This window comes from Ptychodera flava, unplaced genomic scaffold (assembly GCF_041260155.1).
Source record: "Ptychodera flava strain L36383 unplaced genomic scaffold, AS_Pfla_20210202 Scaffold_39__1_contigs__length_1403739_pilon, whole genome shotgun sequence".
Lineage (NCBI taxonomy): Eukaryota > Metazoa > Hemichordata > Enteropneusta > Ptychoderidae > Ptychodera > Ptychodera flava.
The window spans coordinates 612367-629198 of record NW_027248361.1 but is presented as its reverse complement, the minus strand read 5'-3'; the positions used below and the strand labels follow the sequence as shown (position 1 = coordinate 629198).

Here is a 16832-nt window from a genome sequence, read left to right as displayed (position 1 = left end):
ATGAAACTAAAAACTGATGTCAGGTTTCACCAAACCAGCGAGAACATCCGTCACAACACAAGTGACAATTGCCATATGTACTCTCCTCGATCACCAAATATGGGAGATGCTCATGAATATTCAAATCAGCACTGCCATATTTGGTCATGGGCTGGGTGATAAAGTAACGTTTTAGGTATCTTGGAAAGGGGCTACTCTGAGGACAAGAGTGGGTGATTCTCACAGATAAGTGTTACAGAGTTACACTGCATCAATTTACAAGACAAAAATCTTCGAACCAATTTCAATGCAACAATTCTACATTTTTTCAGGTAGTTGGGAATGAGAGCATTCGAATAATAAGGAGACGAAGACAGTCGTTTGGAACCTGAGGAACCAGTGCAAAAGACACCACAAGAACATGGCAAAATTGAAGATTTTGTGAGAAAGGATGAAAGACCTACTGACCGAGTCACAGACAGACAGATAGATACACTGATGCCAGTATCGATGAACAGACATCCAGGCATATAGACAGACGGACAGACAGACAGACAGACAGACAGACAGACAGACAGACAGACAGACAGACAGACAGACAGACAAACGAAGAAACAAACAAAATATAGACGGTCTAGAAAGACAAAGTCAGGCAGACAGATAGATAGATAGATAGATAGATAGATAGATAGATAGATAGATAGATAGATAGATAGATAGATAGATAGATAGATAGATAGATAGATAGATAGATAGATAGATAGATAGATAGATAGATAGATAGATAGATAGATAGATAGATAGATAGATAGATAGATAGATAGATATTACATAGATAGAAGATAGACATACAGAGAGATAGATATTGATCGACTGGTAGATCAATTGGTACATACATACATACATACATACATACATACATACATACATACATACATACATACATACATACATACATACATACATACATACATACATACATACATACATACATACATACATACTTACATACATACATACATACATACATACATACATACATACATACATACATACATACATACATACATACATCATACATACATACATACATACATACATACATACATACATACATACATACATACATACATACAACATACATACATACATACATACATACATACATACATACATACATACATACATACATACATACATACATACATACATACATACATCATACATACATACATACATACATACATACATACATACATACATACATACATACATACATACATACATACATACATACAGACACTCTGAGAGCACTGATTAAGGCAACCATCAGCATCAAGACGGTACAGTCTAGACACACAAAATCATCAAAGACTATTTATTGAATACTAACCAGAATAACAACCGAATACAAATCCTGTATCCGATCAGTTTGATTAGCTGCGGTATACATAGTGGCCATGCCGCCTTCAGTGGCCATGGAACCGAATACGTCGCCAGCGTCAAGTCTTATTTCAGGCTCGTTCTCCTGGCCATGACAGCCGGTGAACGCCAGCAAAGTGATGACAAAAAGCAGTGTCTCCATTCTGACAATAAATAAAAATGTAGAATATCTTCAAAGTGACACCTTCACGTCCACTTTACAAAGGGAATGAATGCTGTATGATTGTGAACGGTCATGAAACACTGCGTACTTTAAAATCATGAAACTATAGGGTAGCTCGTTTGCAATTGAACTATGGAACTGAGAAAGTGAAACGGGATTGTTTTGAAAATTACATATCATTGCACAAATTTAAATTGTCTTTGTCATGAGCATTTGTTAGTGTGGCAACATCGAAACAAAAATTACGTGGAATTGTTTGCATGACATCAGGGAAAGTTCAAATCCTTTCGAATGTCCGTGTGTATAGATAGATGGGAAATACAAAAGTTGCGACACCGTCCCTCCACCCAGGGAGGGACGGTGGTTGCAAGAATGGTTTCAAAACTCGATAGTGAGAGGTAACGAATGCCGTACCTTACAGATCTTCGGCGCCAAATCTTGTGACAACGGATGCTGTCGGTTGCTATGCTTTCACTTAATTGTAATCCACTGTTTATAAAGTTTTCCGCCTGCTTACGTCATCACAATCACAGTTGGAGGACCGGTCCGTCCGCTGTCCGTATTAAAATCGACGTATGTTGATTTCTTTGAAAATGCCGTCACTTCACGAGGCTCAAATAAAACCACATTTTCTTCCGCTTCGTATTATCCTGAGTGACGTGCACTTTATAATCGTCTTAAAAGTGCCTGTTTTAACGATTGCATCACTTCGATTGGTTGGTAGCGTGTTGCAATGCACAACTTTAATAGTTCGATACACAGGGGGAGCTCTTCGTGTTTACTCTGGCCAATACACACTGGGCAAACGACGACACAAAAATATAGAACGAAACAAATCTAGGAATTCGCACTTTATCGGCCACCAACTATAAGCTGTGAATCGTTTAGAAAGTATGAGCACACGATGGAAAAGATGAGCTAAAAACTAGTGTACTTGAAGGAATTTGTCGACCCAAACAGGTTTTTGAAAAAAAAATGCCGTATGTTTTTTGTCAGAAGATACACCGCTTTAGGTATATTTAGATGTAGGGGAATTGCAGGACACCAAAAACTGTGTCGTGCGTTTTTCAGACGAATTACGATTGATTTTTAGATGGAAATTTGTAAATCTCTACGACTGTAGCAGTGTGTTGTAAAGTTACTCCTCACTTCAATGAAACGGCTCTGAAAAGAAAAGTGCAGTATCAACATTGCCCTACTTCCAGCTGGGTGATCGTGTCACGTGATCAAAAATATGGTGGGGTATTTTGCATATGTGTAACTGTATTATAGGAATATCCATATTAAGGTTTTATAATAAATTATGTGGCATATTGCCTTTTATTGTATAATTGATATGATTTTCAGCTTTACAACAAACATCTGTTTCGCCAGCGCAGGATGTCTTCAATATCCCCTTTTTCGTAAACACCACCATCCGTCCGTCCATCCTACAACACGTCCGATCCACACGAATGTCTTGTCTTTATCCATATAAGACCAGCACACCATATTGTACGCATTGCATAGAGCTATCTGTCAATTATTCAAAGTCCCTATCCAGCTTTAAACTATTCTGTTTACCGATGCCTCCAAACATATGTCCAGAAACCTCCCTGTTGTTCGTTCATTCTCTCACACACACACTCTCATTGACTGATTGATTGATTGATTGATTGATTGATTGATTGATTGATTGATTGATTGATTGATTGATTGATTGATTGATTGATTGATTGATTGATTCATTCATTCATTCATTCATTCATTCATTCATTGATTGATCGATCGATGGATTCGTTCGTTCGTCGTTCATTCATTCATTCATTCATTCATTCATTCATTCATTCATTCATTCATTCATTCATTCAGTCAGTCAGTCAGTCAGTCAGTCAGTCAGTCAGTCAGTCAGTCAGTCAGTCAGTCAGTCAGTCAGTCAGTCTGTCAGTCAGTCAGTCAGTCAGTCAGTCAGTCAGTCAGTCAGTCAGTCAGTCAGTCAGTCAGTCAGTCAGTCAGTCAGTCAGTCAGTCAGTCAGTCAGTCAGTCTGGTGATGGATAAACTGATGAGAGTATTTTTAATAGTGTAGAGTTTATGCTGTGAGTTTATACTACGTTCCGACGTTCTGATACGTAGATAGTCCATATGAGAACGTCGGAACGTAGCATAAACTCACAGCATAAACTCTACACTATTAAAACTACCTAGTTTCACATAGTAACGCCCGAGGTTCGTGCATTTTATATTGAAACCTACAGTTTTTAATCCAAGCATCAAACACCCTAGAAATGAATGATTGCGATGTATTCTGGGAAAATAATTTTGTTTCGAGAGTTTGTATAAAAAATATAACCCGGATGCTAAACAACAATTATTATTTTCCATCGCTTAGTTGTGGACAATTTTGCTGTTCTGTGTTCAGTATGCCAATATTTATCCAGGAATATTTCTGAAGACTGAAGAGTGAAACAAAGTCAAAAGTACGAGCAATTTTAGAATAAAATTGGTGATACAATTTGAGATATGGGTTCTAACATACCAACTGGAGATTGGAAGTTTGGCGTGCTTCTCTAATGTAGTCGACCGCTTGCTAATAGAATCCCGAGAATAGACTGCGCCGCTCATGGACAGATACTTTGACTCTCTAATATTTACAATTCTTTTCTGATATACCACTTGTGGGGGTTCATTTTAAAGCTCTTGGTGTAAGAAAACTTTCCATCGGCTTAGCTTTTCGAAAATCGAAAATTTATTTTTCTCCATTGAGTTAAAACAGGTATGGCGGCCATTTTGATTTTCAAATATCGTTAAATCTTCAGTAGTTTGTTCTCTAGTACCAAAACTTGCAAGCTGACCACCCCCACCCACTGATTTTTATTCTTGATTTTGAAAGAGAGTGGTTGAAAGATCCCATGAGAAAAGTTTTTGAGCAAAAGTTTAAGTCTTTCACTTTCGAGGCGCGTACTACCTTAAGACGGTGTCGCCAACACCTTATAGGCAATTCATTGCAGATATGTTTGGTATTCGATGGTACCTTGTGAAACAGCAGCAGCAGTAGTAGTGGTAGTAGACGACTGCACCGATATGTAAATGAGGTGTTACATTTGGTAGTACTGTAGTTCTAATGTGCCTATACTTTTTGACTGTCTTGCTGGATACACTGAGCCTGTTTTATCACATTGGTGAGGGGAAAAAAGAAACAACACGACAACGCATTTAAACAGAGGGAATTGTATTTAAAGAGCCAGTAGGCCTAATGCTAACTTTTTATGGTTTTTTTCATCATTCTTATTTTGTAGATCAATTGCAACGTCTTATTCTACTCCCCAAAGAATGTTGAAACACCCACTATTTAGCTTGCCAACATAGCGTCTATATGTGTAAAATGCATTGTTATTGTTTACATTTGACTTCTAGTCTGCACCAGAATTCACTTGTCAACAATAACAATGCAGTCTCCACATGTACAGGTTGAGTTGACAAGCTGAATACTGTGTATATCAACATGCTTTGGGAAGTAGAACAAGGAATTATGGTTGACATCCAAAACAAAAAGGGCGAAAAATTTATCAAGAGTTAGCATTACCGGCCCTTTAAATTAATCACGGCAATGTACGTGTCCCAGCTACCTTGTCATTGCACTTAGAATATGAATGGTAAACCAGATCAAATTCTGGAGGAATTAAACAGAGTGGCCAGTCATTTGTGTCATCAGAACAACGTTTGCGTTTTCACTTTCTCGACATTTATGACGACGTCAATGTTTTGAAGAAGGGCTATTTTCTAATATAGTGTTGTACTTTTCCTTGTCAAAGAATGCGTCTCAGTCGCTTAGCACGCAGTTCGACTCATGGAAATAAAGGACGGCGCCCTGACCATTAACGTTTATTTATGGGCAAGGGCGAGAGGAAAGGCAAAAATTAACAAGCCTCGCCCGTTAATTTTGGCTTTCCTATAGCCCTTGCCCATAATTAAACGTTAATGGTCAGCGCGGAGTCTGTTATTTCCATTATATTATCAACGAATCCCCCAAAACCGTCAAAATTTACGAAAATTTCCCATGCAAACGACAAGGGGCCCCAGAACTTTTCAGTGAGTATATAGTGCGCGCGCTGCAAAAAATGTGCAAATCCGGAGAATCTTTTGAAAAACTTGGCCCACAAGTGCTCCTTTTTATTTAGTGATTGATGATTGATCATGATCTTTGTACAAATCAAAATTTTCGTTTTAGCTGTAAAGTTATTATGTTTACGTAACTATTCATATTCATGGGCACGTAAACACACCATTACTGTATTTGTTGGCGGTCACGTGGTTCAGCTCGACCAATTAAAATGCGACGGACGACAGGGCATGGTAATATAATATTTCTTCGATTGAGTGTAAGCAGGGTACTATATTGATAGATAGAAGAATGCAGATTTGAAGAATCTACGTTACTTGGTGAGTGATTACACATCATCGTGTGTGAGATATCACAGACCAGGTTAGTTGAGTCAAATCCTGATGCAAACTGATCATGTATAATCCAGTCAAGACATTTCTGTGGACTTCGTGAGATTGGTAGCGAGTGTCGATTTCTGCTTTCTGTTTGCTCGATTTGGTGGCATGGACAGCAATGCTTAGGTATAATGATTTAGTTAGATGTGCGGCAGAAATTTACGGCTAGACTGAACGTAACTGGGCCTATGGCGCTTTAGCAAAATGCAACACTATCCTAGGGAGTATGTTTACATCTATGAACGTGAAAGGTACCCTTAGACAAGCACTGAATAGTACCACAAGGAAGATGGGCACAGTGTCTTCAGGTGCCGATTTTATGCTTGTAATACACTGTTCTCACTACTACGTCTCTTACGATTTTTGCCATACCAACACTGACTCAATATCCCTAAATATATATTTATATCTCGTGAATAATTTCATCACATCTTTTCTCATCTTCTGTTGACTTTTTCATGTCCAGTTCACTGCGATTCACCCCTACCCACGCATATCGTTCTCCGTTTCCTCAAAGAAATATCTGCACACAATAACCTTCCCAGCATTGCATCAAGTATCAACCTATCCTTTGTAACGCAATCTCAAAACAAGATGTCGTTCTGCTGATCCGGGTATCCAATAATTGATCATTCCAACGTCTTCTTTAAATTGTTATCAAGCTAACGACAGTATCGGGGAGGTTTTAATAATGACGTACTGTTTTCCTCAATGTAATGAAATCACTTTTGCGTATATGTCTTTAATACCCGAGAAGGCTTCATTTCACCCTCCAATCCAACCCTATATACTTTTATAAAACTCTCCATTGAAACAAACAGAGAGAGAGAGAGAGAGAGAGAGAGAGAGAGAGAGAGAGAGAGAGAGAGAGAGAGCGTCTCGGCTCGTTTCAGTATAATTTTGTCATACGTGCTGATATGTTCTCTTGATGTTAATGCACAACATACTACGAAAAGTGCGTTATCTAAACTATTTATTTATGACTATCATACAATACAAATACTTTCTACAGAAAGTGAAACGATAAAGTTCAAGCACGAGACCCTAAAAGTCTGCATGAGCTGCGTTTAGTGTCTGACAGCATCCCGACAGCAGCTTCATCAAGCGCACGGTGAACGGTATGACGTCATCATTAGATGTAGTAGTAGTAGTTTCCAGAGTAGTAGTTCAGATAGTCTGGAAAGAAAAAAATGTTTTTCATAAATCTTAGAATAAACAAAATTATTCGATTTTCTGATATATTTCTATAACCAGCCTTCAATACTGGTTACAAGGATAAGTGGTCAAGCCGCGTGACACCATAGATCGTATAGAGAAACTTCTCCACAAACTTCTCTACTGTCAATTGTGTCACGCCTTGTCAAAGCCCCTACACAATGACATAAATTTTGAGGCTCAATTAACATTAACTTTTGATGTGTATTCCAGTATTTGTATTCTGCTTGCTCGCTCGATGCCCTGTCTCCCCGCTGGTAGCAGGGATTGCGCGCAAGGTGAAAAGGCCTCGGAATTAAAAGGATCAACTTTTTCTCGACCTTTTCTTGGGGAGGGGGAGGACATTAGAGCATTCCTTTTCGAAACCGAGAATAAAAGTCGGGGGTCACTGTGCAAAATTTGGTACAAGAGAGACAAATCACCTGATATTTGCCGACACTTGAATTCCAAAATGGCCGTCATCATGTTGCTATCAGTAACTATATGGGCAGATTTTCAATTTATACGAAAGAAAACCTAAGTCAATGAAAACTACATTTACCACATAAGCTTGAAAATGAGCCCCCGCATTTGGTATTATACAATGTTACTGTCCCCAAGGCTCATTCTACCCCAGACATTTTCAGTGTGTGTGAATCTATCCAAGGTCAAAGTCACACTTACATATGTACTCGTTCGGGATACAGACGTACAGCAGGTGGTTGTTGAACGAGTTAGCGTTCTGAACCACGTATTTGGAGGAACTGGCGTGGAGGGTCAGTGCGACCTCACGTGCTCTAAGATGTGGTAGGTTCTCCTTGATGATTGCCGCAGCACCTGACGTGAAAATGAGTGTAATCAGAAATCAGAACAGACGATTAGCGAAAACCTATGATGATCTGTATGTTGGAGAATATCATCAAAATGCAGGGTTTTTTTTATCTCAACAAACCATAACCAGTATATCTATCATCGAGTCTTGTAGCGGTCTAATGATTGTTGTATATACATTCTATGTAGCCAGACATGTTTTTCAAGTTTAATATCAATCTTTAATGTCAGTACTTTATGATTTTGAAGATTTTTGCCGATTGGTATCTATAGGCTGAGGTTACAAAAGTATACCAATTAACGTCATTGAGACTAGGATTAATTTTATTGCTAATATACTGAGCAATAGTGTGTCAATAGATTTGAGTGATCAGGAAATATTTGATATACGATGATGCAATGAAGTGAAGCGCCGATGATCAAAATTCAGTACACAAAGACTGACAAGTAAGAAAAGGATGAACAAGTACATACATACATACATACATACATACATACATACATACATACATACATACATACATACATACATACATACATACATACAAAGAGGCAGAGACGGGGGATCAGATAGGGACAGAAATATAGATATACGGCTATTCTAGCGTTAAATTAAGAAAATGTAAAAGGGCACTGCCCTACCTGCAACGAATGGCGAGGCCATTGAAGTACCACTGAGGTACGTGTAAGAACTCGTTGTAAACGGAGAGTAGGCGTAGGCGCTGTATATATCGACACCGGGTGCAAATATGTTGACGGCACTCCCGTAGTTGGAGAACGCTGGCTTATTATCGTACCTGTCGCTAGCACCAACAGTTATAGCCTTGAGAATATAAAGAAAGAAAGAAAGAAATTTGTTTTTGTTGTGAAAATGATTGTGCATTCCGCTTGTAACTGTCCTTTCGATTGAAGCTTGATGGCGTGTATATTTTTACGATGAGTCGACAAATTTAAGTAACGATAACACAGAAATTTGGCTTTGTGTATAACCGAACATGACGTCAAACAGAGGCTCATCATCGTACTGTATTAGCATATTATGCTGTTCTCATTTTAAATCTCAAGTTCTGAAGTCAGCAATTAACTGCCACATCAACATGGCTAATCAACAGTCTCACTGTACCATACATTGAACCACCCACTGTCACATCAACTGTCACACACTGACGCGCCAAATATAACATCGACTGCAACTCACTGAATCACCAACACGTCACATCAAATGACACAGTGACAAGCCGAAAGTCACATCAACTACAACTCATTCAATCATGCATCAACGTGTCACATCGACAGCCAAACTCGCAAAAAAGTAAGAAAAACTATCAATCTTACATATTGGCATACCATTTACGTTCACTTCCAACTCCTATCTGCTTTCCGTCCCTTGGAAAATTTAACAATACTGGGCTCAAACTAAGTTGCTTCACATATTGACCTTTCACCTAATTTCACCTAAAGAAAACCTTATTCTTTTCACAGCGAAAGTTTGTCCCGGTGATTTTAGGCACGCCACTCTCTTCTTCCTATCCTCAACTTTTGTCACAGTCAATCGGCATTTCACAAACACTGAGCTACTTACACTTTCTACTCTAGCTGGCCAAACACTGCTTGCGTAGCCGTAGTCATTCCCTGCTGCAACGACTACCGGTATGTTGTGGTAGTTTTGGATGGCTTCAATCAAAGCAGTTCCGTACAGATCGTTGTAAAATGAACGCAACGACATGTTCACAACTCCAGGTTTCCTTGGCCGTAGCAGTATCGACAACAGTCCTTCAAGTTGAAAAAAAAACAGACAACACAAAACCAAACAACACAAAGGGAGAAAGAAACAACGATGTGTCATTCTAAAATAGTTCCTCTTTACGTTCATGGGTAAACAAACAAATACATATATATATATATATATATATATATATATATATATATATATATATATATATATATATATATATATATATATATATATATTAATATGTGTGTATGTATTTATATATATATATATATATATATATATATATATATATATATATATATATATATATATATATATATATATATATATAATGTGTGTGTGGATCTGTCTGGCTGTCTGTCTGTGTGTCTGCGTCTGTGTGCATGTATCCATGTATGCATGAATGCTGCCATGCTAGCTTGCACGTGTATCTGCGTGCACTGACCTTGCTGTACGGATGTCGATGTGCCAGGGCCTGACGCACTCAACACACGGACGCTCCACAGGTTGGCGTTACGGGCGACGCCGTAAGTCTTCCCTCCAGCGATGCCAGCGACGTGAGTTCCGTGACCGTGGTAGTCCCATCCCTGACGGACAAAAAGTCGAAGTTCAGTTGTTGTTTTAATAGTGTTATTGTGACACTTTGACAATTATATTGTGCAGACAAAATCACGAAACTGCCTAAGTGGCACTGGAAATGACTTTAAGGTAATATGCACCTCGAAAGTGAAAGACTTAAACTTTTGCTCATATTTTCCTCAGTGAAACTTTGAACCATTCTCTTACCAAAGCAAGAATAAAAATCAGGGGTCACCGTGCAAACTTTGGTACTAGAGAGGCAAATATCTTGCGATTTCTCGATATTTGAAATTCAAAATGGCCGCCATCCCTGTGTAAACTCTATGAGAAAAAATAAAATTTTCGATTTTCAAAAAACTAAGACGGTGAAAACTTTTCTTTCGCCAAGAGCTTCAAAATGAGCCCCCACAAGTGGTAGGTCAGAAGAAAATTGAAAAAATTTGAAGGCCCGAATTTCTGTCCCCGAGGTGCGTTCTACCACAGAGTAACATAAACAGAGTGGCAACACTTGCATGCCTTTTGTTCCATGGTCGTCTCGGTAGACTATTGGCTTTTCATATTAAAATGAGCTTCAAAGGTGTTAAACTTTTTGGAGGCTTTGTTTGTGGTTGATAATTACACGAGATTATGCGAAACATACGACGAGATGGCATCGTACTGCCAGTCGCGTAGCAACCATAGTTACTTTGTGAGCTCTCAGGCCAGAAACACTGCTTCACGCCAATCAAAACATAACACGCCAGCAGTTTCATAAACATGTCCTTTCTTGACGCACGTGTAAAAGACGGTATGACTGACCGTAAGCCATTGAGTAAAACCAGACAGTATCGATAAAAGACTTTCAAATTTTGTTCAAACACACTCATTATATATTCATAAAAATATGAGAGGAATTTTTAAAACGGTAAAACCCACTTTCCTGAAGCTCAAAACACTCCCGTTTTTGCCAGCACATCAATTCCGATCAGCACCACACGACAACAACAACACAAACTTTGTCGAACATACTTTCGCTTAACAATTGGTGAAAATCCGAAAATTACCGAAGGGTGCATGGTCGGCACTCTTCGGAAAAGAGAGCCAAGAGCTTCGTGAGGCGAGGCAAACATGGATTGCTTACGTAACCGCTTCACGCCTTAAACAATAGGTGTTGCCACTCTGTGTATGTTACTCTGTGGTTCTACTTTAAAACAATACGGAATTTTTTAGCCATCATCATCAACGAAGGCATTGCCCAAAAAATCAGCCTTCTCCTTTTACAAGCAATTTATACCGTAGTTATTCTGCCAGCGATCTCCTTGAAAACTGGAGAGGATAGGCCAAGCAAAGCTGTAAGAGCTGTCGATGCACGGCCACAAATCCTCCTGGGATAGATTTCCAGCGATTATTCCTGTTTGTTTTGAAGAAAAAAATTACGAGTTCTGTAATACTCACCCCTCCGCCGTAGTAGTCAAAATGATATTTTGCACGTCCTTCAAATTCAACGTGATTATAAGCGATCCCGGTGTCGACGATAAAAATGTTCGGTTTTTGAGGGCAAGCTGAAAAAAAACCCGGTTCAGATTAGAATTTGAGAGTTTCGGTCTTTACAGTCAGGATGTATGTATGTATGTATGTATGTATGTATGTATGTATGTATGTATGTATGTATGTATGTATGTATGTATGTATGTATGTATGTATGTATGTATGTATGTATGTATGTATGTATGTATGTATGTATGTATGTATGTATGTATGTATGTATGTATGTATGGCTGTCTATTTCTATCATTCTGTCTGTCCGATGTCAGTCTGTCTGTCTGTCTGCCTGTCTGGATGGCTGTCTGTTTCAAGTTGTCTGCCTGTCTGTCTGTCTGTCTGTATTGATGGATGGATTAGTATTTCTCCTGAGTTTCTGTCTCACTTTTAAATTCCATTATTGACACAAATCATGGGTACAAAGATACATACGTCGATTGCCGTTGCTTTTGATTTTTCTCCATAGACCACCGATATAGCTTGGATAATCACAGGTTGCAGAGTATCTATTGTCTAGTGGTAGTGGTCTCTGATTCACACGATCGTGTCCCCACTGCTGATGGATAGTGGCAGTGATATTGTAAACTTCCTGAAAGAAAGCAACCTCTGGCATGGCCACCACCTAGCCGAGATATGAAAAGACTTTGGGTCAATTGTATACTCAAGTTCACGTGACAATTTCACCTTACTTGGAGAGTTCGACTTTGGATAATCTCCCTTGCCGCCTTGAGAGGACATACCAGAACGAAAGGGTGAGACGAAACACTCAAGTACCTTGTTCTGATGTTGGTGAAAGGATTTGCATACATTTGCATATATTTTAATATGACGAAAATGGTTTCGATACACTTAAGTATAAGCTGAACTCTTGTTGATATCGATTTTTTCAGGATGGGCAATTAAAGGTATACAGTCACCTGTAATCCAAACATGCCCATATATGGTCAAAGGGGCGTTCCTTGGTATTCAAAATGCCCATGTGAGGGCGCTTTTTTTAAAAAAGCGGCCACCCGCTTAAAATCTGTGATTGGTTTGATTTTCTCTTTCAATGGTAACTGTGGCAAAATTGGAACAGGTGACAGTGTACCTTTAAGAGCAGTCAATGTTAATCTTTGTTCACCCGGTGCCTTGGTAACGTGAACCTCATATATCAAAACCTGCGTTATTTCGATATTATTAGGATTTGGGTTTTTCACCTTGGCTAGAGCTTCGTCGCTGAAAATGGAGAGCTCAACTTGTACCAGCAAATCAGAACACATGACGTTTTCAATCTGAAAATCGTCGCCAGCCAAAGGGGCAAGTAATTCATGAACTTCTTCTTCAGACATACATTTCTAGAAAAATAAACAAACAAAGCAGATAAATAAATAAAAACGAATAAATCAACATAAACAAAAATAAATCCATGGATGCAAAATTAAATAACGAGAGTTTACAATATTCGGAATTGTATGACTTGCATCCTGATGAAATAAATTAATCGGAAATTGTATCCATACATTTCGGTTTTTGAAGAATTTCATGGGATGCAGGCTGTTGAGTTGAGCCATGCAACAGATGCTGGAGAGAGATTCGGAGATATGGACCGACAGCGCAGATAGTAGGTAGGCACATATGACGGGGACACCGTGCAAAGTCAAGACTGCCGGTCAGTCAGTCAGTCAGTCAGTCAGTCAGTCAGACGGAAAGAAAGGCGTAATAACAGACAGACAGACAGATAGCAAGTCGTATCATAGACGCAATCGAGCAGACGATGTAACGTCACGGACTTTGCACAGATCGTCACAGAGAAAGTATGACAAAGAAGACGATGTGGAATATGACCAGGTCTGAGTAAGCAGTCGGTAGACGAAGACGATGTTGTTAGACAAAGAAAGTTAGAAGAGCAGATGATAAAGATTTCGTTTACAAACAAGCAGGTCACCTGGGAAGAGAATAATAAGCAGACAGAAAGAAGAAAGAAAGACAGACAGACAGACAGACGGAAAATAGTATAGGCTAGGCATCAGAAAAAATCGCCTACGAGCAGAACGATAAAGAGACAAAAATACAAGAAGCAGGCATACTGTTGTGCTCGACAAATAGACAGGCAGAGTAAACTGTAGCATACCAGAATAACGATTGAATATAGATTAGGTATTCTATCTTTGGCGTCCGGGGCTCTGTACAAACTTGCTCCGGCTCCTCCACCGCATGTAGAACGAAATATTTCCTCAGCGTCGAGTACAATATCAGGAGTGTCGTCTTGCGACAAACATATCCAGATATTGGTGACCAGGAAGATCAAAACTGAGAAAAGTTTCAACATTCTGTGCAAAGAGAACAAAAAAGCATGATTTTTCACAGTTATTTTTCTTGAATCAGCGAAATTCAGACTCAAGATTTAATGTAACGTAAGTCAACTTGTCAATCTGCATATGTCAATTTTTGTCTGTCTGTCTGTCTGTCTGTCTGTCTGTCTGTCTGTCTGTCTGTCTGTCTGTCTGTCTGTCTATATGTTTGTCTGTCTCTCTGCCTGCTTGTCTGTCTGTTTATCCGAGTGTCGAGGTGAGCTGTAAAGTATAGACGACTGGTCAATACACTCTGATCAATACACTTCTTAATGCATCGAAAAGAATGATAGTTTTTGTTAAACAAGCAGGATACCACACTATTGAATACCCTGCTGTTCTTTACCAGTCTTTAAGTAGCATACATTAATACAAATTCCATCAGAATATAAGCGTCTTGTTTGAAATCACAAAGTAACTATCCAAATATCATCGACATATCACGTTTCAGCACAAACACATCGAATTGGATCAGCCATGCATCATCCTAGCTTGTATGGTATTCAGTCATTGTTCTATCATATTGGAATTCAGAACCAGCGATATCTTTTTCTCATAGAGCAAAGTTGTTGGCGTCCAAACCACTTCGCCACAGAAGCACCTCAAAACAAAGTGATCCAAAACACATCAACACAAGGATATACCAGTCAGTGAAGCAGAATAGAATATAGGAATACTGTACCTTGTTGATGTTCGGCAGCAGCGTAACTGGTTTGTTCACAATTTCCATGATTCCATCCGATTTCAATCCCATTTTTAACACTTTTTTTTGGTATTTTCATTAATCTCCTTGGTCGTATGGTCAGTACGTAAGACACGCCCCCTGTAGGTGGAGATCAGCAGAGTTGGCCTTCTGTTCAGGTATCGCCATGATGCAATTCTGAAATCATTAAAAAAAGTTATATGTGTAGAATAATGTTGTGAATCCTAACAGCTTTTACTGATTATACTTTTACTGATTTTGGTATAGCCAGTTCAGAATCTGTATTCAGTTTTTAGTAACTTTAGTGCCGTAACTATACTTGCGCCATACTCCAATGAAGTGGAAATCGATGTTTGTATGTACACATAGCAAATAGACTGATTCAAATTTAAATGCCAGTTTCATGGGTTACCTGATAACGCAGGAAGACCTGTGCTGTAATTTGTATCATTTGGTTGACTGATGTCACGATATGTGGATTTTTCCAACACATTTTTGTGTTGGGGAAATTGTTTTTTAACTATAAAGAATCTTCTTTACAAGTGATGTCCGATGGAATCGTTCCCTTTTGGCGTTACAAACGTGAGTGACTCCCACCCTCTCTCATCGTCACTTACACTTTGGTACATCGAGAGTTTCTTTCATGCGCAGGATGCGCTCACTCTAATCCAAATATCTGACATCTTTCTTGTAAAATACACCCCGAGGATTTTATGCAACGTGATTGGGCCTATTTTGGGACGAAAGAATAAGGTTCAAGTCTTATTTTTAAGATCCCCGTTTTTTGTAAACTATAGAAAGCCAACGAAACTACAACGTGTGGATTTTCAAACAAAGAATATTTCCAATGCATCAGGTTTACACCATTCTCAAAGCTGTAACTAACTAGTGCTTCGTGGTACGGCGTGCATCTGGAGTGAGGGAGCTGGCATAGGAAAGGTATACGTGTATATACTGTGGTTTCGACTCGTCTTTTCGTCTAGTGTCGACGTCGACATTTGGCCAGAGAATGCTAACAAAATGTAGACGTTTGGCGCCTGTTTTTGCAGTATGATCTTGACTCATCATCTTGTATAAGGTGTTGCATTTTAATACCCTTATTAGGGCCTAAATGTAGACAGGTGACCTCTGATATAACGGAATAGTTTAGAGTTTATGTTTTGCAGTTTAAACTGTCAAGGGTACAGCTGTAACAACATTGGCGGTGACTTGCCCCCCCCCCCCCCCGGTATAATTGTCTTAATTATAACACTCGTAAAACGCCAGTAACTCAAAAAAGTGTCTTCTTCCTAGTATGGCATCTCGCTTAACTATAACTGAAGATAGATATAGCAACTATCTTCCCTCTCTTCTACATCTCATCTTTGCAATATGTTTTATTCCAAGGCTGCTGTGAATGTTGACACGCGCTGTCCTTTCAGTTGTTTCCGGGCATGCGCAGTTAAGCGCCAAAGTATTTCTCTGTGCCACGCTGTCACACATTTCGTCGAAAGTTTTAAAAACCCGATGAAGAGAAGCGGGTCGGGGCAATATAAATATTCGTTTGAATACTTACGGTAAGTATTGCCCCAAGCTAACCATGTGTGGATTTATCGGTAATTAATATAATGACTTTTAATGTATTCACAGCAGAGGACACAGATGGCAGTATAGCTGGAAAACAACCGGCAGGTTTTAATTTACCCACAGGCACTCGGAGTGTTCGGTGTTCAGTGCACAGTGACATACACTCCGAGCACCTGTGGTTCTACCTATACCATTCATGATTGTATCGGTATACCTTGCATAATTTCAACATGTCTTTCCGTTCAAGGCAGAAGTCGGCTCGAAACGGGAGATTTTGAACGTTTGCTCAAACTTTCCTCAACGAAACTTCA

At 39.1% G+C, this 16832-nt stretch overlaps 1 protein-coding gene across 1 annotated transcript; it reads right to left on the bottom strand.

The window, feature by feature from the left end:
* Positions 1-7194: 7194 nt before the first annotated feature.
* On the bottom strand, positions 7195-9813 carry LOC139127892 (extracellular serine proteinase-like). The gene is made up of 4 exons (XM_070693747.1): positions 9670-9813; positions 8730-8910; positions 7941-8093; positions 7195-7238 (listed from the first exon to the last, which is right to left on the bottom strand). The coding sequence occupies exons 1-4, from the start codon at positions 9811-9813 to the stop codon at positions 7195-7197; spliced, it is 522 nt and encodes a 173-aa protein (XP_070549848.1).
* Positions 9814-16832: the final 7019 nt, after the last annotated feature.